The following is a 23706-nucleotide window of genomic DNA, read 5'->3' on the forward strand; positions in this document are numbered from 1 at the left end:
GCTTCCCTTTGTTCTCAGCAGATGCTTTCTGAAGCTGTGACCTGTTCCCTTCTCTGACTTATTCTTGACATGAGAAGGTGAATACTAGCCTCCAAAGTGTGAGTAGCCTGTCAAAAAAGGAGACTCCCTACAGATTGAAGAGTGCGCCTACCCCCATACTGATGCTTCCAGCATATCCTTTCAGACTCTAACAAGGCAGATGATGGTCACAAAAAAGCAGATTTTCTTTAAATTTCTGTCATGATAGATTAGCAATATTTATTTTTACTTTAATATAAACAGACAACATACATTAGATACTTTCTGTGTGTGTGTTATCTGCTACTCATTGATAGACCTGTAAGCTCCACCCATGTAATATAGAAGTGATTCATTTTTCCACTGATGAATTCTGTCCAGTTGTAAGAAACATCTGCATGTGTTTATCCTTCTGCTGTACTTGAAAATTTAAATGCTTCCAGTTTTATTTATTTACTTATTTATTTACTTAGGCACAGGGTCTCACTAAGTAGCACCGGCTGGCCTGGAATTCTCTCTGTAGGTCAGGTTAGTGTCACCAGTTCTGAGTGCCATGATTAAAGGTATGCCCTTTCAAACATGTCCTCAGGTGAGTATTATGAGTAAACCTCCAGTAACTGTTTCTATGCATGTACTAGGTATTTGCTGGCTGTGAGCACCGCCCATTCCTCTTCTGGAAGTGACTTTATAGTTTATAGCTCCCATCTCCGCAGTACGGATACTGGTTGCCCAGTATCCTCAATCTCCTTAGCACTCTGACTTCTGTGATCTTAAACTTTAGTCCCACTGATGCAGTGGGTCTCATTATGGTTTAGTTGGGATATCTTTGCTGGCTTTTTGACCAGTTGTACCAACTTGCCTTTTTTTCCTTCTATAACATTGCCTTTTCCTTTTTGATCTGATGGAACCACACGAGATAGACATAGCTTTTTTATCAGATAAGTTCCTTGCAGATCTCATCTCATTCTGTAACCTGCTTTTTAGATTCTCCTGATGATGTCTTATGATGGGCAGAATTTTAGTTTTAATGGAAGCCAATCTGTCATTGCTCCTATTGTGCTAAGGTATTTGTGTTCTATTTAGGATATTTTTATCTGTCACTATCAGTATACCCACAAACACAGCGTCGTATGGCTTTAGAGATGGTCTCTCATTTTACCTGTCATAATTGTGAGGGGTACTTAGGATTTTGTCAGTCACACTTAAAATCTATCTGTGCTAGATTATCTGTTGGGTATAAGGTATGGATAAGGGCCTTCTCTTTTCATCCTCTGTTAACATGAATGAAAGACAGTCATGGTTCATAGCAGATGCTTACGCATGTGTAGTTTTGCAGTTTGGTGCCCCACTATTTTACACCACTTATTCTGTTTGTCTTTGTTGCTTTACCGTGTTGTTTAAATTACTGTTGCTTTCTAATGTCTTGCTATCTGGTAAAGTAAATCCCACAACTGTTTTCTTCCAAAACATTTCTTTACATGTATTCATCAGAGGTAAGGGAGTCTTGCACATGCCATAGCCTATATGTTATGTGGAGGTCTTAGGACAACATGCAGGAGCCAGTTCTCCCCACCGTATAGGGCTCTAGGATCAAATTCATGTCATGAGGTTTACCTACTGAGACATCCTGCTAGACCTCATTCAAAGTATTTTTGATAGATTCTTTTACTCTTTGCCTCTGTCTCTAAGAAAACTAGAAATACTTAATGATCTTCCTATCACAGTGTATTTAATGCAAATCCTTTCCAACCAGATGCTCTTAATTCAAATATGAAAGCTGTGCTCAGTTCATAAGAATCCTGGCTTAGCTGAAATAGAGCATTTTCTCTGTTCTTTAACTCTCCCACGGTCCTTGTTGGGAATTCTGTTCTTTAGAGTGTAGAATGGGCCATGGAGTGGGAATCAGGATTTTTAGTTGCTGGAAGACATATCTTGACCAAGACACGCCTTGGAAATGGAGCCAGGGCCTTCATACATCTAAGACAAGAGTTAGTTGCTTTTGTTTGTTTATTTTTTTTATAACTCAGTAAGTGGCATTTTAAGGAGCATGTATACTGCTAGAAGTGTAAATAGGATCTCTGCCTCCAGTCATGAATACAACTTGTCACAAAGGCTACTTTTGTTATTGTTTATAAACACATGGTGGTGGGGTCCAGTCCCACAAGAAGCACAGTCCCACGAGGGGCAGCAGTGAGTCCCCTTGGTGGGTGGGAGACCACGGCCAGTGAGAGACAGAGTTTGGATATAGAGTTTATTTAGTGGGTTATGGAGGGGAAGGGGAAAGGGAAGAAGGAGGGGAGAGAGGGGCAGTAGTTACCTCTTCAGAAGAGGGACCAGAAAAGATAGAGGCTGGAGAGGAGGGGGTGGTGAGAGCTGCTGGCCTTGAAGTAAGGGGGTGTTTGGGAGTGGGTGGAGCTTGTGTCTTAAAGGTACAGGGTACCCAGGTGACAGGGAAGGTCAGCAAAATAATAACAGCTTTGACTGTGTTATCTTAGCAACATGACAATATTTTTTTACCTGTTCACCTCTAGAGGTCTGAGAGGTCCTTTCAGGTAAGGGTGGAAGCCAAGAGACAACAGGCCCTTCGAGAGGGTAGGTTTGCGTTAAATTCAGCCTTGTGGCTGGATTGCCCAGTCTTTCCAAAACAATGCAGCGTTCCTCCTGGCAGCTAGCTGATTAGGAAGAAATCAAAGCAAAGTAGCCATTCACAAAGGCATGTCTTATCTACCGAGATTACCATCTCTGTCTGTTGAAGTTCTCTGCCAGGGCTGCTGATTTCTTTAACAAATAAGAGAGGCCTAAAAGAAGAAATGGAGGACAGGGAACTCTGCCTTTTTCCTTATCTGAGAAATAGGAAGGGAGGTTGTAGCTACTCTGTCCCAATGTGGATGGTCATGATCAAGGCCAGAGCGGGCCACATTGGAAACTGCATTTGCAAGAGGCCTTCCCTGTGTTTTGGCAGGCTTGTTATCTCTTTCTGCCTGGGATTATTGACTGGTGGACAGACCCTTTTAGTATAGTGTCTGGTCTCTTTTCCTGGGATGAGACTCCTTTATCTGGCTCACGGCTATCACCAGCCAGGCTTTGCTGGTTATCAAGGCTTGTTTAATTACCCTCATTAGTAAATGTCCTTCGTTGCCCTTTTGGCCAGCAAAGCTGCTTGCAGATCCTGTATCACTTTCTGTGATCTCGGTGTGTAGTTCTTCTGTGTCAGCATCTCTAATAAAATTGGGAAGAATGTACAATTAGGCCATTTCTCACGCCCCCTGGGTCTTTCCCCTTTGGACCTCCAGGTAGTAACACACTATGCTTTAAGGCTTAAACTCTTTTTATGATAATTCTTCCCTTAAAACCAATGTTTATTGAGTGTGGTTTATGTTTGCAGCATCTTTGATGTCCTCTTCAAAGCACCCTCACCCAAATCACTGTCATCAGGTAGCAGCTTTATTCCTTACCTAAGGAAAAGCTGTCACATGGGTATCAATATAGTGTTTAAGCTGCTGCTATGATATGGTTAGAAATGAACCTGGGTGGTTTGTGACTGTGTTCTCCTTAGTCTTTCAGAACGTGAGGCGGGGTAGGCATTCAGTCTTGGAAAGTAGCAAAGTGGGATTAAATGTCCACTTAAGTACAAGGAGAGGAAAGGTTTCCATCCCTTGGACCATCCTCCACACAGTTGTGTCCATCCAGGCCTCTGACACATTGCCCTACATCCTGTGGCGGAATTCATCTGAGGGCTGCCGTAACCTTGCCTTGGGCTGCAGAAGCCTTCGGAGTCCTCTTCCCTCAGTTTTCGTAGGGAGAGGTTGTCATCTCACCACAATTGCTGCAGGTGTTCCCACTCTGTGAGGAAAGGTGATGCTGTTGATGAGGAACACTAATGACCGCTGCTCACCAGAACCCACCAGACCCCGAGGGGCCACCCCAATGAGCACGGCAGAGTTAGCTAGCTCAGGTCAGAGCAGGATGCGGCTCTGGTAAGAAGGAGGATTCTACATTCTTGGTCTCTCTCAACTCCTGGGTTCTTGGGATTTGTTGCCTACTGTACAAGGTCTGCCTTGTACTCTCACCAGCTGCTCTGTTCTCCTGGGCCTCGCATGGTAAACACCAGGACTGCTTGGGCTTGGCATACATTGGGTCTTCACTTCCAGGATTGAGAACTCTATGAGTTTCTAGATTTTAGAGACAGCCTGGGAGCTAGGTAGGTTTGGCTTTATTTTGTTGGCAACAGCTAGATAGGTGTTCTTTGGTTTTTTGTTTGAATGTGATAGTTTTTTTTACTAACTTTTGAGAATTTCTTTCGATACATTTATATCATTTTTGCTCCCATTCTCCCTTCAGCTCCTCTCAGATGTACCCCCTTCCTCTCTATTGTTAATCTCATTGCTCAAGAATGACACCACTACCACAATTTAAAGCCAAATTTGAAGCAAACCTTGTTTGAATAGTGGCCAGGAAGATGGACTCTGACCAGGAATACCTTTGGGTTTTTAGAAAATGGCCATGAGTCATGTTTTGCAGGGACTTAGAAAGGCAAACTCACATTTTACCATATTTGCCATCTTGTCCAATCAGGGGCAAGCATATATACATCCTGGTGATTTTCTTGCCCATGTACTTCCTGCCCACATGTGATCAAATGCATCCTGTGTAGTTGGGCCAAACAAACTTGTTTAGGGAAGTGGAAACATGTGACTTGTTATCTCCCATAACCCCAATAGCCTCAGCATTTCAAGAAATAACCTGTAAGGGGTAACAGGTTAGAGGCATTTTTATTTCATGGATCTCTTAGGCACAGTAATTAAGATTTAAAATATAACTTTGGCTGTCACACTGTCCCCTCCTAATTCTATGCCCTACAGAGTTTTGTTTGTTTGTTTTTCTTAAATAACCTAATGAGTTGGTCAGTCTATTAGAGACCATATCCTTGAAAAAAAAGACTTATCCCTCTCCAAGAACCCTTTGAGTGTCCATTGCTCCTGAGTTAATCCCTTCCAGTTCCTTCCAGTTCCTTCATACACTCACATTGACTGGGTTGATCTTGACCAAAGCTGCTGTGAATCCAGTCACATCCAGAAGACACTTTTTGCTCCTGTTCTTCCCTACCTTTGGCTCTAAGAATCTTTCCACCTTCTCTGCCGTGGTTGCTAGGTGTCTGGGGTAAGGTGGTGTGTGTGTGTGTGTGTGTGTGTGTGTGTGTGTGTGTGTTGTGATACAGACCTCCTATTTGTGGCTAAGCACAGTGAGTTTTTTCTCTGAAAGCATCTGATTCCAACCATCTCTGGTAGCTTGAGGAACACCGCTGAAAGGTGGTTTCTTTACCAAGTAAGGCATCAATTGATGCCATGCATTCATGGCTATGTTTTACTGAGCTTGAAGAATTCAAAACGGTGGAGGAGGAAATCACATGAAATTCTTGTTTCTTGATCTTTTGTGAAAATTGGACAATCAAGAAATGCCCGCACTCTAACAGGACCAACCCCTGAAAGCCAGATGTTTTTCTCTAAGCAAGATGAACATGCTCTAGTAAGTTTTCTTTTTTCTCATTCATACTGTAGCAGCTTCATTGGTGTATATCATTGGCCTGTACTATGTGAATGGTTATTTCTGCAGACCCTGATTATTTTACATTATATATTAATTACTGGTCTTTGGATAAACAAAAACAGATTTCTATGAAAAGACTGTAATGTGTTCCAAATGCATAGGATAACTTTCTTTACTGCTGATATTAGAAGAAAGAAAGCCCACCAATATATTCCCACAGCTTTATTACTGAAAATAAGTTTGCTTCTGTCATAGACATGATGACTTCACTGGCAAGTGAAGCCTTGATAACATGTGTTCTTGTTTCCTTAACAGTAACTGAGCATCAGGCTGTGAGTGTGTAAGGATTAGGGAAGAGTGTCTCACTCCTCATGGACCCCGTAAGCTCACAGGACTGTCATTTTCAGCATCGGTCAGCCAGCACTAACCTAACCACACATTTGCCATCACTGACGGCATCCATATTGAAGGATGATTTGTATGAATTAAAGTTATAGGCTTACAAGTGCTGACTCTTCATTTATTTTCATAAATCCCTGGGAGTATTCTTTGGGCCGCATACCTGGGAAGAGTAGTAAATGAATTTAGAGAAAGCTGTGGGCTTTCACCAAAGCAGGTTAGGTACTTCTGTGTGGAAAACCTTTGACTTGTTATCTGTGGTTCGTTTTAACACCACCTATGACAGTTTGCATGATCTGGCTTATCAGACGTGGTGTGGGGATATGCATTCCTGCACATAGAGGAGACAAAGCAGATACTGCTGCTCATGCAAATGAGATGAGCATCACATGCAAGGTGCACCATGAAGCTGGAGGCCAGCTTTTCTTATGAGAGAAAGCTTTGGTCATCTGTCAGACCCAATCTTGTTAAGAATCACATGTAATTTCAGGATACATGCAGGAAGTCGTGATGAACTTCCTTTAGTAACCCATGTCTCAAGAACCAAAGGGATCCAGAAGTAATTATTTGATCCGCTGAATTAGTACTGGAGTAGATTCCCACCGTCTCCACAACAGCATAAATTCATTCAGCAGACTTCATGGCCCTGATCTTGGTTCTGACTGTTAGGAACAGGCATTTTAATTATTAATCCTGTTATGATCTTTAACTACATGACATCTAGGATTACTATGGAAACACATTTACAGATTTCTGCCCTACCCATAAAGTTGTTTCTAGATTGCGTTGAGGAGGGAAGGTCCACCATCTCATGGGATAGGGGTTTCAAACTGAATGAAAAGAAGAAAGCGCACTGAGTGCCAACTTTCTTTGCTGTCTGCTCCCTGACTGTGGACGCAGTGTGGCCAACTATTGGGTGCACCTGCCCATGATGGCTCAGCTGAGGACCAGCTCTCTTTGCTGTCTGCTCCCTGACTGTGGACGCAATGTGGCCAACCGTTGCATGCACCTACCCATGAGGGCACATTTAGCTTTGAGCTGAAATAAACTTTTCTTTATGTTGCTTTTGTTAGCTTCTTTGTCCCAATAACAAGAGCTTCATTTCTCCTCTCCTCCCCCCACCGTGTTGCACTTTGAACTACAGGAAAACTGACAGCCAGTGCTTTTGCAGCTAGCCTTCTGTTTCTTGGTGTGCCATGTGACCAACTTCTCCCCTCAGGAAGCATCTCAAGGCCTTTTGCCTTGGAAATCCAGGCTGATTTGTGTGTCTGTGCACTGTACCCTGCCAGCCTTCAGGTCTTCCTCTGCGCAGAGCTTCTGCACCCGGTCCTAACAGTGAAGCTGGCTCTGTAAGAGCAGAGACTTCTCGTAGTTACTGTTTATTCCCATCGTCTTGACATTTGGCCTCTGGCGGCACACACAGAATGTTAGTTTTCCTCCTTCCTCAGTTGCCAACCTAGTGTGGAATTGTACCAGTAAGACATGTTGAACACCCTAGTAATTTTCCTTTCATCACATGAGATCCTGATACCTGCTTGTATAAATTGCTGTTGATACTTGCCTGTTCTGTGTCTGTCACTGTGCGTTGCTTGCCTGCCTATGAAGTAGGCAGTGCAGCTTCGTCCAGTTTTAGACCCGGGCCTGTGACACTTGCTCTTAATCACTGTTCTGGAGATCCAATCCACTAATGTTTGCATGAGTGTGGCTGTGTATGACCGGCAAGACTCTTGACTTAGCTGTGACATACTAGGTAGCCACTGAAAGCCAAAAAAAAGTCAAGAAGATCCAATCAAATGTTTAAGTATGACTTGCAAAAATTGAGTACATACACAAAGTTAAAAACCAGCAACTCAGTCTGACCAACCAAATTTCTAAAAACACGAGGTCTGAATAAACAATTTGGATAAGAACTAAAATCTGGAATCCAGGCATGTTGCCTAGACAGAGGAATGGGGCACAGATACAAGAAAACCCCTTGGAACCCATCTAGGCCCTCTATCTCTTGTGCCAGGCTTCTCTGTGGGCAACCAGGCCTGACCATCTCGCTGAACTAGTGTATTATTTAGCCATGGTGTATTTGGTCCCTTGAAGTCATTACCTTACAAAATCTTTCTGCATCCTAAGCAAACTACCAGATGGCAGGATCTGGACATGACTGTGAGGACCACTTTCTGCATCTTTATGGTTGGCTAAGCTCCCTCCTAACAAGGCTCCAAGTCATCCATCCGTGGATGCCCACCTGCAAGTGCTAGCACATGTTAGTTATTTTAAAAGCAGAACTGAATTCACAGGAGGAGAACATTGTTAGTCCCTTTAGCCCCACTGTTCACAACATGCCGATGGCCAGGTACACATTCCTGGGCTAGGGACAGTGTGGGATATGACTGGACACTGCGCATCCATTTACTTCCATTCATTTAATATCACACACACACACACACACACACGTGTGTGTGTGTGTGTGTGTGTGTGTGTGTGTACTTCTCATGTTTCTTCCCTTTCTATTCCTGTAATTTCATGTGAATGAACACAGAATTTTGTGTAATCGGTTTAATATATTTTTTCTGGCTAATCATAAGTATACTATTTTAGACTTGAGGAAGGGAGATGTATCAGTATTTTAGTAATAGAAAATAATAATTTGAATGTCAGATAAATGTCAGTATTTGTCTGAAGGAAAAGAAGGGGAGAACAGAAGAGGAGGACAAAGGACTGATACCATATGTTGCTAAAATTTCTAGATCAGAGTGTGGCCAGCATGCAGCTCCACCCTCTGCTGGTTCTGATTCATAAATACTTTTTGGAGCACAACCAAGAGCTAAGTCCCTCTGTTTCTATCATATACCCAACAGCAGCAGAGCAGAGGTATTATAGGAGAGTGTGTGCCCAGCCATCCTGAAATACTGTCTGGCCTTTTATGGCTATTTCAATGACTAATAAAACTTACTGTGGACTTGTGGTTAACCTCTTAATCTTTCTCCCTCCCTCTCTCCCTCCTTCCCTCCCTCTCTCCCTCCCTCCGTCTCTCCCTCTACAAAGTTTGAATTCTGAGTATCAAGTTCCGTCCAGGAATTAAATGTTTGTCATCTACTCTAGTCACATATTTAAGCTGTAACAGAGCCAGCATCTAAACAAAGCACTGATACTAGGGTCGATATGTTGAAATGACTTTATGTGTAAATTCATCTTGAGACATAGAATAGTCTTTCATAAGATATTCCAAGATCGTACATAGAAAGGAGGGAAGGATTTCAAGTCTATCTCTCCACACGGCCATCCAATATTGTTCTTTCTCTAACTGTTTTTATGTTTCCCCAAGGCTGAGAGTAGGTTGGTTACTTTGACCCTTATCTTAGTGGTGACATTTTTTATTTTTTTTGTAAGAAGTTGTAGGTTGGGGTGAAGAGAGAGAGGAGAAGACAGTTTTAATGACAACTCTTACTCCTCAAGAGAGATAAGACTTAGAGGGTAAGGAGTGATTTATTTCTGTAAGTCTGTGACCAAATTTCAAAGAAGAATGGGAAATTCCATGCATTTGTAGAAAATTCATTTTTCAGAGTTAAGAAATGTCCTTATAAAGAGCATTAGACTAGATGATAGATGAGAGCCGAGAAGCAGGCCTGTCATGCTAACACTTGAGAGGTGGAGGGTAAGGATTATGAGTTCAAAGCCAGTGTCAAATACAAATTAAATTAGTTTAAGACCAGTGAGGGTCTACCCTCACTGAAACCCAGTTTCATGCATGCATGCATGCATACATACATGCATATACACATGCATGTGTACATACATACATGCATGCTTACATACATATATACATGATCTATGAATTCAATAACCACACTTGTGATCCAAGAGAAAGTGTGTTCTGAGTCCAGTTGACATAAGTTGTACATTTGCTTCACTCCCCTCTCCCACAAATATGCCAGATTTCACTATTAGAGACAGTTTGTGACAAAATTTCACCAAAGCCATTTCTGCCACAAAACCATGATTGATGCTTTAAAGAAAGAAACATCATCTCATTAAAAATTCTGGAAACACACTACCTCACAAGCTGCCAGGATAGTGTTGCATCAAGCCAAGGAAGAGGGAGTAGTGAATGGATTCCCTTAAAGTGGGGCCTTAGTCCCCTTCCCCCCTCCCCCAGTGAGAAACGCCAGACTGGCTCCACTGAGATGGGCGTGAACAGAAGAGACTGCTTTGTTTATCTCTAGTAGGTTTGCAGCTCAGCTCGGAAAAAACTTCAGCAAAGCTTTGGTGTGGGGAGACCTAAGAGAAGCGATGGGCTCTCCTCGGTAGATGGTCTCCATCCTAACTGTTTTGCTGGGGGAGATCAGCTGTTATGTCCTCTACATAACAACTGCACAGGAGTCAGATCCTGCATGGTGATCGGGTAACACCTTAGGACTCTTTCCATTCTTTTAATACTGGGTACAGCGAGCGGTGGAAGGATCCAGATTTGTTTACTCTCCCTTTCCTTTCCACATTGGTCTGAAGACTTCTTCACCCATGCTATGAGCAGCTTCTCTTCAGTTTGGGAATTTCAGTTTTTTACCTTGACGTTTGCTTTATTTTCATAGTCGCTTGATACTGAAACAGTTTACTTTGTCTGTCATACTGAAGGTACCTTGTCTGTCTGTCCTACCCTCCTAAAGCTGGTTTGTCTCTCTGGCCATTCTGAACCTACGTTGTCTGTCCTACCATCTTGAAACTACTTTGCTCTAATTAAAAAACAAAACAATCAAGCAAAAACATGTTTTCTTTGGTAACAGGCCTGGCCTAGAATAGGGCAAAATTCTTCACTGAGCAAATGGCCTGATCTTGGAAATTTTCCAACTTCTTTATATGCATACACTTGTGAGAACTAAGAGCTTTATTTGTATGTATGGATGGGATATGTGCATGAACATGTTTATATGTAAGTATATTTTTAAGTGTGTGTAGAGGTCAGATATTAGCATCCCTTGTCTTCTTAGATCTCTTTTCATGAGGATGCTCAAGTCAAGAATTCACTAATTCCACTAGACTCATTGGTCACTAAGTCTCAGGCATCCTCCTGTCTCCACCTCCCAGAACTGGGATTCCAGGCAGCATTGCTCTGCCCAACATTGTATGCAGTTCTGGAGAGGGAAACTCAGTCTGTCTGCTTGCTTGGCAACACTTTACTTACCGAGTGTTCCCCTGTCTCAGAGCTTTATTCTTGCTGTCGGTCAGAGAGGACTGTGACCTTGGTCCAACATGAGGCCTTGCTGAGCTTCAGTAATCAATGGAATCTGAGCAAAAGCACCACTCAAAAGTTTCTGTTTGCCAGGCGATGGTGGCACACACCTTTAATCCCAGCACTCGGGAGGCAGAGGCAGGTGGATCTCTGTGAGTTCGAGACCAGCCTGGTCTACAAGAGCTAGTTCCAGGACAGGCTCCAAAGCCATAGAGAAACCCTGTCTCGAAAAACCAAAAAAAAAAAAAAAAAAGTTTCTGTTTGCTTATATGAGATGCCATATGGGAACAACCTAATAGGATTTCTCACAGATCACGGCATGAAGGGTGACTTCCTTCTTTCATCTTCTTAGAGCTAAAAACAGCATTTGGCAGTCAGTAGGTGCTCCTGCGTCTCTGTGGAATATGCCAGAAGAATGTTTCCATCACCTCCTCAAAGAGGTTAAATTCTATACATTCTTGTGGAATTAACTTCCTTAAAATATTTGTCTGAAAGCCTGAAATTTTATATATTCTGTTGTTGTGTTTTATTTTATTTTATTAGCACAACCAAATGCCTCAAGGTAGATTTGTGCTGGTATCATTTGAATCGACTGCAAATCGTTACAAGTCAGTGGAATTTTAACAACAAAATCCAGAACCATAGCCTCAGCTGTTAACCTCCCACTAGCTTTCCCAAAATTAAATCCCCCTTAAAGCATTCTAAATCTTAAGAAAGAAAGAAGGTTTAGTTCTTTAATGCAAGTATTAATATTTCACAAATAGTACAAAAGCCCCAACTCCACACCTAGTTTTAATGATTCTTGTCAATTAACATGCATCCCAAAGATGAGTTGAAATACAGTTTTGTTTGACTTCCATTTGAAAGTCAAATTTCTTTGAGAAGTTCACATTGTAAGACAATAAGTCATAAGGCAAGTGGCAGAGCCATTCAGCCTCCAGAATTCTGGGATCTAGGTAAATATCACTTGCTCTTTACAGTCTGCATGGCTTCAACCACGGACCCCAAAGACCTGAAGAGAATTTGGGGTCTCTCTAATTCTCACTTTAATTCTTATCCTACATGTTGTAATTTTGTGTTTAAAGAAAGCATGATGGGATTGTAAAGATATAATTTAGGGAATTCATATAGAGTGTGCTTTTATCAAAATGTCTAAAATTGAACCCTCACAGCAGGACTTTTGCCATATGACACAGAACAACATCAAGAGCAAAGCCTGTCCCTTGACCCACCCCCTGACCCTGCCACGTACTCCCTGCCACCAGATGCTGATAGTTTGCTTTCTCCGTAGAGCAAAGAAGCCAACACAAAGACACTCTTAAGTCTCCCTTTAGCCCAGCCTCTAGCTTGCTGTAAATCAATGGCTTTCTGATTCTCTTTGATCCCATTATAACTGAGCAACTTACCAGGTTCCTATCATCATGGGGAGATAAATCACCCTGGCACTGTTCTCGGGGATGGGCCTGGGGTCCTGTCTCTCCTTCGCTGATGTGAATTACTGCCAAGGACTGTAATGTGATCCAAGGCGCATCTCTTGAATCAGCTGTTCTTTTGATAGCTGGCATGAACATCATCGCTGCAATTATATTCAACACTTCCTTCCAGCCAACACTTGGTTTAGACCTGGACAAAACGGTGTGTGTGTGTGTGTGTGTGTGTGTGTGTGTGTGTGTGTGTGTGTGTGTGTGTGTCTCTGTGTATTTCTGTGTGTGTGTGTGTGTGTGTTATATGGAAGCATATGTGTATGCATGTGTACATGCTGAGATAAGTGGACAACCTTGCAAGTCCTGCTCTTATCCCTTTGAGACAGTTTTGTTTTTCCCTGAATGTGAAGCTCGACAGGAAGCCAACCAGCCCCAGCAATCCTCCTGTCTCTGCCTGCACCCAAACCAGCACTTAGGTGACAGCTTCGTACAGTCATTTGTTTGGGTGCTAGGGATCTGAACTTGGGTCCTCATGCTTACACAGTAAACGTTCTCAACTACTGAGCCATCTCCTCAACTCTGCTCTCTCATTTTTGCAGAAGCAGGCCAGAGCTTCAAAAAAAACCTCTGCAGACTAATAACCTGCTATATGTGTGTGTAGCTTTAAAGGGTGATGATGGCCAGGAGACAGTGCTGCTAAGGGAGTAGCTGCTGTCACCTGCAATGTGTCACCCTATAAGGATGGGAACTTTCCCCCTCCTGTATTGAGCTTCCAGTGTTCTTGTCAGAAGTGTGTCTAAATGTTGGCAGGACATCGAATGTTTTTTAAACGGTGCTAGCCGGTTGTAATGTGCTTGTATTCGCAACCTGAAGAGGCAGTGGACATTGTCGGGACGTCAGGGTAGAGTGCTCTGCCCAGTGCGAGAATATCGGGCTTATTAAACCATCAGGCTTACTTAGTTTGGTTTAGAAAAGAAACCCTTCTGGCTTCGTCAGTGTTCTCTTGCTGTGAAGAGACATCACGATCATGGCAGCTTTAGAAAAGAAAACATTTAATTGGGAGCTTACTTACAGTTTTAGAGGTTTAGTTCATGGTGGGGAGCATGACACGGTGCATGGTGGCCATGTAGGCAGAAATGGGGTAGGAGGAACCCAGACTTCTCAATCCACACCTGCAGGCACCAGAAAGAGTAAGAGAGACAGCGGGCCTAGCTTGAGCATTTGAAACCCCAAAGTTCACCCCCAGTGAGTGACATGCACCCTCCAATGAGGCCACACCTTTCAATGTCTGTCAGGTAGTGTAGTGCCACGCCCTGATGATTAACTCCTCAAACCTGTGAGCCTATGGGGCCATTCTTAATCAAACTGCCACACCCTCTGCATTCTCACTGCCATCACATTAAAGTCTCCCAAGGTACAGCCAAGAGTATCAAGGACTGTTTCAGCTGATAAAGACTGCCTTTAAACATAAGATTATCCTGTTTTCTGTAATTAAGGCTTCCTAATGAGTGATTTCACGCTGAGGATAGAAGCATTTGTTAACTAGCAATCTACTTCCCACTTGGCTTCCCTTTCCAGGACAAGTTTCCTTAGAGGAGTCCCTCTCCTCACGGGTCTCTCCTGTGATCACTAGCTGAACAATTCAACATGGCCTGGAAAACCTCACTTCTTCCTATGAAAGCATTTAAAATTTTTCGAAATAAATCCCTGTTTATACTGCTTTAAAGATTTTCTCAAGTTATGTCACTTTAGGCCTCCAAGACACTCTACAGCTCCTAAAGTCTCTAAGTTTGAAACTGGAGCGCATGATTGTGCGAGCCACTCTTCTCGGTTGTTTCTGGATGACCTAACTCTTCTTCCCGTGCCCCTGTCCATGCTGCTGGTTCTCCTTCCTCAGCGATGTCTCTCTGGCCCACATGTAGATCCAGGTTCAAACCTAAAGCCAGTTGTCCAACGTTGTCTTTTCAGCACTAGTGGTATTCAGAGTATGTGCCCTTCCTGGCTTGCCCTTTGGGCCCCTTTCTGACTTGCCCTTCTCTGTACACCACATGGCACATCCTGGTCCAGGAGGCTATTCCATCCATCTACCCTAGGGCCATTACATACCAGGCTGCATCAAACTAGGTAAATAATTACTCAGAGGGAGTAAAGTTGTAACAAGTGCTTCTCCACCAATCTAGTGTTACAATAAAATCAGACACATTAAAGACAGACACCATGGTTTTTGTTCCCATGCTGACTTGCTAACCATGCTGCTTTGAGCAAGCTACTCAACCCACTTAGAGTCTCTCAGTCAACCATGATCTAAAAAGGAAGCAACAAAGCATTCTTCACAGGCTGGTTAAGAATTATAAAGGCAAGCCGGGCGGTGGTGGCACACGCCTTTAATCCCAGTACTGGGGAGGCAGAGGCTGACGGTTCTCTGTGAGTCAAGGCCAGCCTCGTCTACAAGAGCTAATTCCAAGACAGACTCCAAAGCTAAAGAGAAACCCTGTCTCGAAAAACTAAACTGGCAGAGTGGCAGGCACACTGTGGATATGAGGTTTTCTCGACTTCCTTTTGTGTCCCTGAATACTTTAGTTGTCCCCCAGCTTTCCTTTCTTTGTCCAGACCGTCTATGCAGCTCTAAAACCATTCTTGTAGCTTGGGCTTGACTCACTGTCGCAGGCTGTGAAAGGAGCCAGGCTGCAGCGTCGAACACATCCACAGACCAAGCCTGTTTTGTGTGGTGCTAGTGTCTCCGGGACCACGGGTGGGTGACTTGGGTTCATTGCCACTCCACATCTTCCCATCTTAAAGGGAGATGATAAAATGTGTTAAAAAGATTAAATGAGCAGACATATGTACAGCACCTGGCACACTGCCAGACAGAGTCACTGTTTGAGTTCTGAATAAATCAGACCCACGGTGGAGAAACCTCGAAAGCATTTGAGCTGAGTTTAGACAGAGCAATGCAGGCTGAACTGAGAGGAATGCTAGGAAGTTGGTGTTTTCTGTGAATGTCAATGTTTAATGGTTACGCACTTTGGGGGTGCTCAGGACTTGCCGTTTTGTAGCACCAGAATGTAGACCAGTGGTTCTCACCCTTCCTAACGCTGTGACCCATTAACACAGCACCTCCTGTTGTGGTGACCCCCTCCAGCCATAAAAGTACTACTCTGTTACTACTTCATAACTGTAATTTTGCCACCGTTATAACTTGTAATGTAAACATCTGATATGCATATACCTGATATATGACTCTCAAAGGGTCATGAACCACTGAAGTAGAGGTTTGAAAAACACAGCGTTCGCCCAAACTGGAATTGGATTTGGTTTTGATGTATAGTTGTTTTCCTTGTGCACTCCTGTCCAAGTGGCTGGTGCGTTAAAGAAAAGTAGTTGTGAGAGCCCAGGTTATGCCCAGAGAACCCCTTTCACACCATCTGCAAAAGCACAGGCTGTTTTTCCAGAACATTACACAGGACTACATGGAGAGGAATCCAGGTTCAATCTGGCTCAGCAGGCGTAGATCAGGCTGTTTCTCTAAAGGGAAGACAGGAAAAGACTTTGGTTCTGTGGGCTACAGAGAGTCACCGGGGCTTATTTTTCTTGTTTGCTATTTTAAGTAACTCTTTCTTAACTAACACTAGAGCACAAGTCAGGCTGGTCCACAGACCATAATTTATGGGTAAGAAATTCAAGACTCTAGAAGGAAGGGAGGGATGGAAGGTTGGGTTTCAACCTTGACGCACCAGTGCCTTCCTCAGAGAGCAGACACATGCAGCCCAGGCCTTGTGTGTGACGTTGGAGACATGGATGCTTCGCTGCCACAGGGCAGGCTGGAGTTGGAGTCTTAGTCATGTTGTAGTGAGACCTTGTCACTGCTGTTCCCATTGGGAGCTGATGAGGAGCGCTCTCAAAACAGATGGAGCGCAGACTGCAGAAACGGAAAACACGGAAGAAAGAGCTGTGTGAAAGAAATATTTAATCATAACATGAGAAACTCCCAGTGGCAACTTTTCCATTATGTTAAATCGCACTCATTTCCATGCCTTCCGAGGATGTGTTTAAAAACAAAGGTTGTAATCTTCCTTCTTGGTGTTCATCTCCCATGGTTTCTGGTTCCCTCCCTTGCAGGACTACGACCTGAGCCAGCTCCAGCAGCCAGACACAGTAGAGCCTGACGCCATCAAGCCTGTGGGAATCAGACGGCTAGACGAGAGGCCCATCCATGCCGAGCCACAGTATCCAGTCCGATCTGCAGCCCCACACCCTGGGGACATTGGGGACTTCATTAATGAGGTGCAGAGACTCGCTTTCTTTTGTAAAATTTCATTTAATTAACATATATTAGCTATACAGAATCAGTTTCTTTAGGGTAATTTATGCACATGTAGAATGTGTATTACTTGTTTCTTTAGGGTAATTTATGCACATGTAGAATGTGTATTACTTGTTTACCCCATTACATCTCTTGACCCCCCCACACTTTCACTGATTCCCGTCCTCTCCCCAACTAGTCCTCCTTCTACTTTTATGTCTTACTTTGTGGTGACCCCAAGTGTTTAATTAGGGTTAGTTGCATGAGCGTGAATTAGGGGTTATATGTAGGAGCATTGGCAACTGCCCAGTAACTACACTATTGAAAAAAATTACTCACTTTCTTGTAGAACATTTTATTGTATGCTTAAGATTAGGTCTCTGTGAGCTGCACATTTGGGACATAGCTATGGAATATAATTCATTAAACTATCATTGTTTTTGATTTTATGTTTATATGAAAAGAAATGACTTCAGTGACAGAAAACAAGCTTTTTAAATGTTTGTGCAGATGTACGTGTATGTGCAGGTGTACGTGTGAACCTGCATTCATGTGATTTCGGAGACTAGAGGACAGCCTGGGGAACATTCCGTAGGCACTATCGAACTTGATTTTCTGAGACCGAGTCTCTCACGAGCCTGGAACTCACCGTGTAGACTAGAATGGCTGACTATCAAGCTTCAAGGACATCCACCTGTTTCCACCTCCCCAGGGCTGGGATAATAAACACTCGGCATCCAGACTGACTTTTTTCACATGGATGCTGAGGATCAAACAGGTCCTGAAACTTGCAGAGGAGGTGCATTATAGACTGAGCTGTCTTCCCAGCACCCTTAATGGTTTCTGTCAGCCCGAAAGAGAGGCATCAGCCAACATCCTGTATTGTAAAATGCCGTGATCATACATGTAGGCACAGCCTACAGACAACAAACAGACCAGTACTGCCCTGCATTCCAACTTCCTGTATTAGTTTTAATAAGCAAACAGGAGTTCTCTTTGCCTTTTTCTATACTGATGAGAATTCACTACCTCCTCATCAACTCATCAAATGACAGTTGGAAGAGTGGCTAAATTAAATACCATGTGACTTGAACACTGGCCTTGCAGAGGAGACTTAAAAGCCTCTGTGTGAGGGAGCTAATTCTCCACTGGATGCAGCGGACACGATTTCACTGTGAGAATTCTTCGTCATTCTTTTATTCATTGCTCCCAAGAGTCCTGCTATGGCTGATACTAAAATTTTGACAGAGAATGACTTGTGCTTCTTCTGTTTAGATACTAGCCAGGCTTTTACTCAAATTTTCTCCCAGGATTTTTATTGTTCATATAAGACAGTGATAGTTACCGAAACTGGCTGAATATATAGCAGGAGCTGTGGTCTCTGCTCAGATGCTGGGCACTCCAAAGTCAACATCACAGAGTGCAAGGTGGCCATCGCATGTGGCTTTGATCATGGAGCAGGCTTAATGAGTCAGTAGCAGGCTTTCTGTTGGCTGCGAACCAGCTCCCACATCATGAAATGGAGACAATATTAATTAAGAATGTTCGACCTTATCATGTGCTTGTTCCACTAGCTCTTATAACTTAAACTAACCTGTTTCTCTTCATCTACATTTTGTCTTGGACATTTTTACCTTTCTTTCATTCTGTATGTCCTACTCCTTGTCTGGCTGGCTGGTGGCTGCTTGACTGACTTGCTGGTCCCCCGTGTCTCCCTAGTTCTTTCTCCTTCTCTCTTTTGAGCTAGATTCTTCCTCCTTATTCTCCCTGCCCATCAGCCCTACCTATCCCTCCTCTACCTAGCCCCTGGCCATCCAGCTTTTTATTTCATCCAGTTTGGTACCTTAGGCAGGCAAACAACACATTTTTACATAAGTAAACAAATGTAGACTAAACAGATGTAGCACATCTTCACCTAGTTAAGGTAATATTCCACAACATGAGCACGCACACACACAAACTAAATAACGTGTAAGACTAATAATTTATTTACCAAAGTTTTAAAGCAGAGTTGGAGTATTTTTCAGAAGCTGTGACTTTCCATTGCTGTCTGTCCCTAAGGAAAAGAGGCTGCTTTCCAAACATGTTGGCTTCTGTTGAGGAAGTAAGATATCCATTAAGACCATATAGAAGGGAAGAGAGGAAAGCTACCATCTCCTTTTCTCTGTAATCTTTGTTCCGACTTGCCCTGTTCTTACACACTCTGCTTAGAGACAGTTGCAGGAGCTTATGGATAACATTAGAGATTTTTATTTATGTAAGAGTACCCAATGTACTTGTGTCTGTATTTGTTGTATATTGTTCTGAAAAAAACATTGAATTATCATCTTGGTTATTGAGTTTTAAGATATAATGAATTTTAGAACTACAGGTGTGAGAACTATATTTTCATGCAATTAAGAGTTTTGATGAGTGGAATTCAAACCTTAGGAGCTTCTGCAGGGCCTTGTGGTGCAGTTCACTGTGGGAATCAGTTCAACCCTAATATTCTTCTCTTAGAAATAAAAATCAAGCCCTAAGTGCAGTTATAAGGCTAATCATGGCCTGATTCCTGCAATTTCCTTCATTCCCTGAGTTCTTCTTAAACTGCAATCCTAAGGTACTTGCAGTCCCCAAAGGATGGCCCTTTAGAACGAAAAACTCACATTTTCTCGATCTGCAAGTTTTCTGTAGCCATAAGGATCCAATGCAAACATCTCGGTCTCTGAAACTGTCCTTGAGATGTCTGGAGACCAAGTGATGCTTCTCCTGACACAATCCTCCCCAGCTGCCTGGACTGTCACTGTAAATATTCTCTCTGCCACTGGAGAGTGTGATTGTCGATATCCTCTCTTCCATTTGAGGGTGCAACTGTCAATATTTTTGTCTCTCACCTGAGTATATGGGTTCTCTAGAGCAAGGGCTGTTTCTTGCTCTGTGTGGCTGTTCTGCAGCGTTGAGTACTTTAGATGTATTGGGTGTGTTTTCACTTACAGTCTTGTCAGTGTGTTGGTGGGGACATGACTCCATCCATCCTCAGTCCAGGAGCCTCTGTTCAATAGCGAAGTTATGCTCGCCATGCACAGAAGGCCCCTCATGCCAAGGTTATACTTGTTTTAGTCTCATCTCCCTCGCCAGCCTGCATATTGCAGAGCATCTATAGGTGGCTTTATCTGTGCCTTGCACCCCTGGCTTGTAATTGGATTCTGTTCTTCCAGACTCAAACTCATTTTTGCTTGCCATGCCAGAAAGGATCAGGACACAGAGCAGAGACAGGTGCTGTCCAGTGTCACCCAACCCTACCTGGGGCTTACCCCCATTATTAGACACCATCTGTGGTTCCATTCATCCTCCCTCTGAGGTCTTCTGTGGCCAAGGAAATGGGTCCTTATTCCTGGGTGTGGCTGGATGGAGTAGAGCAGATACTTTGGTTAGTGAATGAATAAAAAGATTAATGACACTTCTAGTCATTTTCAAAATAGCAGCAAATCCATGAAGCTGAGTATCTCAACATACAGAATTAGAAAGGGGACCACAAACAGGCCTTGACATGTCCAAGGACCAGGGAAGTGAGTTTAGCTGTAGCTTGCACAAAGCCTTGGATTCAATCCCCAGCATCGCCTGAGCTCTCTGTGGAGGCATACACCTATAGTCCCAGCACTCAGCAGAGGCAGGAGCATCAGTTCAAGGTCATTCCTGGCTACATAATGGTTTCCATGTCAGCCATAGTTAGCTAAAGGACACTTTGTCTTTAAAAAACAAAATGATCGACCAAGCTGAGGGGGGAGTTGGGAGGACCTTGGACTAGAGTGGGGAACCCTGATGGCTCCTTGGCCTTGAGAGGGAGGGAGGGGAGGTATGGGTGGAGGGGAGGGGAGGGAAGGGGGAGAAGGAGGGGAGGGAAGGGGGAGGAGGAGGGGAGGGAGGGGGGAGGAAGAGGGAAGGAGATGGAAATTTTTAAATATAAAAAAAAATAAACCATGAAAAAAAAATGATGACAACAAACAGTCCTCCAATTAGAGGCGGGAGGAAGTCCAAGCAGATTAAGGCATCTCAAAAACAACAAAAGAGAGTAGCAGGATATGATAGCTGATTCTGTGGACAAAAGATTAATACTCTCTAGAAGTTACACAATCCTCAGAAGCACCAAGCGGATTCTTCCATCCCACGGAACCATTAAGACTTACTCAATATCCTTCATTAACTTGGCAAACAAAAATAAATACATGTATTTTGAAACATTTGAAGGCACCTGGAAAGAACTCCAGTACACTTTGTGAAAACATTGTAAATACATACAAATTTATTTATCTCCAGGTCTTATTTGATTTAGCAGAGGACCAAATGTTCCAAAGGAAGAATAATATAGCGGTGATTATAATTGGAGCGCTTTTATAGATATAAGGAATAGGGACACTCATGAGAACACTCTCCAGCTTGTTTATTTAAATAATGAATGAGCGTTGCCTTGAATCTCACAAGTGAGCTCATTTCTAGTCAAGCAGGTAGAGTAGAGCAAGACACCTGTTTTTGAATTTTAGTTAGAATTTCATTCTGTTTGCGTTTTTAAGCATGACCTTCAGAAGGTGAGAATAGTGAAATAAATTCATTTAATCTCAGCTCCTTAGTAGATATTAGCATATCTTCAATAACTGCATTAATCTCACATGCCCTTCTGTGAGAGGTCTGACTTCTGCCTTAACATTGCTTACAACATCCGGAAGGGCTTTGTAGGAGAACTCGTTGTAACTACTAAACTAAGTACTGCTTCTTTCTCTTGTTAATTACATTGAGTTTGTCAGCTTTAAAGCACATCGTTGTTTCACTCCAAGAGGACTGCAGGGCTTGTCTGAGTTCAAATCCAGCTCACCTCCCACAACTGGGACTTTGTGCAAGTTTGAGGCCCTTGATGTTCATCTCTGGGTATCTAATTGTCTTTTTTGTAAGCCAGAAATAAAATAGAACCTTCTTTTGAGGTTGTGGTGGAATCTTAATAAGGTGGCATGTTTGGATGGGTGTGATGGCACACGCCTTTAATCTCAGCACTCAGGAGGCAAACACAGGCAGATCTCTGAGTTTGAGGCCAGCCTTGGTCTACAGAACAAGTTCCAGGACAACCAGAGCTACACAGAGAAACCCTGTCTCGAAAAACAAAACAACAGCAACAACAAATAGACAGCATGTGTAAAGTGCTTAGCATAGTATGTGTAGCTAGAAATGCAGTAATGTTTATTTCAGACAATTTTTATCAATAAAAGATTCTCAATGGTCTTTTAATGAAAATGAAAAATTAAATTCTCTTTTCATAAAAATAGCATCTTAAACTCCCTATAACCAAACAGGTTACTAATGTTAGCTTTGATATATAACATAAAATGGTATACTAGTATGTCAACCTATGTAAGTCTTGAGCATTAAGGAAACAATCTCTTGTAGAAGGGAAGCCGGAACTCAGACATTGTCCTGACCAGCAGGATGTGATTGCAGAATAGCCTTGGCAGGAAGGGGCCTCACACTCTGAGGTGATTCAAACAAGGTGATACCAGAGGTGACTGGAGCAACCACAGGTGTGACTCCCATAGCTAGAGAGGGGCGGGAAAGCTCAACAGCAAAAGCAGCATTTGCAGTGGGCTGATGCCTGAATGAGTGGGTGGATGGAGGGATGGATGGATGCGTGGGCGGTGGGTGGATGGATGAGTAGATAGATGATTGGTATATTAATCATGAAAATATGTTGAGAAACATTACAGTCACGTTGCAGCTAGAAGGAAATGAATACGTAAATAGAAGCTGTGCACCGAGGGTTTGGAGAACTGGTGCTTAATTCAGTTGTGGGTGCTCAGGTTGAGGCTAGGGCAAACCGGGGTCATACAGGGTTTCTCTGTAGAGCTTTGTACCCAGCCGTCAGTCAGGCTTGGCAAAGCCCCATCTTATTCTTCTATCTCAGCTTCTCTCTTCTACTATTTACTTAAATCATTCATCAATTTTAAGTTTAATTTTCTTAAATAAAGGCAATTGCTTTTATTTCTAGTAGGTGCCTGTGCACCTCTGTTGAAGACTGTCTTTCACAGCCTGAGTGAACCTGTCCCTTGGGTATGCAAGCCTTAAAAGGCTTTGCCTACAGGGAGTGATACCACATTTGTGAGAGACCCAAGTCATCCCAGGAAAGGAGCTGGAGTTCTGAGATGAGAAGAACAGCCAGACGTCCCCGTCGCTCTGCTGCAGGCAGGACATGGGGAGCCGGGACAAAGCTATGGCACAAAGACTACAGAAGCCGATGTCAGGAGATCAGTGGCTCTTTCTCCTTCCATCCCTCTTGTGTTCCTCTCTGCAGAGTGCCTTTATAGTTCCCATCAAAGTCAGTCTCCACCCCAAAACTTAGGGTCCAAAGTCTGTAAATACAAGCTCAGCAAGAAGTAGCCACAGCTTGTACTCTGCTAAGGACCTGAGCCTGAAGAAAACTGATACAGCACCCAGATAAATTTATCTAGAGTTCCAGATCTGATCCATGAAAGGGGAACCAAGGAGCCAAGCTTGGAGAAACACGTGGCTGGTTTGTAAGTTTAGTAACAGCCCTTCACACGTCAAGTGACAAGGGTCCATATCTACGGATAAAGGAATCCATAAGGAATCCAGGAGACTGCTCCCCTGGATTTATTAAGCAGTCTTTGATCGCAGGGCTATAATTGCCAGATTCTCGGCTTGCCTATGATCCTTTGAGGAAGTACCTCATTCCAAAATGGTTCACTCTGTTCTGAAGTGCAAACCAATCCTATGCATGTGACAGGGGCTCAAAGTTCCTGACCCCAACCTGG

General features: G+C 43.2%; 1 protein-coding gene across 1 annotated transcript in view; it reads left to right on the forward strand.

Moving 5' to 3' along the window:
- The window catches only part of Cdh2 (cadherin 2), a 229489-nt gene that overhangs the window by 200005 nt on the left and 5778 nt on the right, over window positions 1–23706 (forward strand). The window contains 1 exon segment of the mRNA XM_038329948.2: window positions 16729–16893. Within this exon segment, the coding sequence (XP_038185876.1) occupies window positions 16729–16893 (165 nt within the window).

Source organism: Arvicola amphibius, chromosome 5 (genome assembly GCF_903992535.2).
Source record: "Arvicola amphibius chromosome 5, mArvAmp1.2, whole genome shotgun sequence".
In the NCBI taxonomy this organism is placed as follows: domain Eukaryota; kingdom Metazoa; phylum Chordata; class Mammalia; order Rodentia; family Cricetidae; genus Arvicola; species Arvicola amphibius.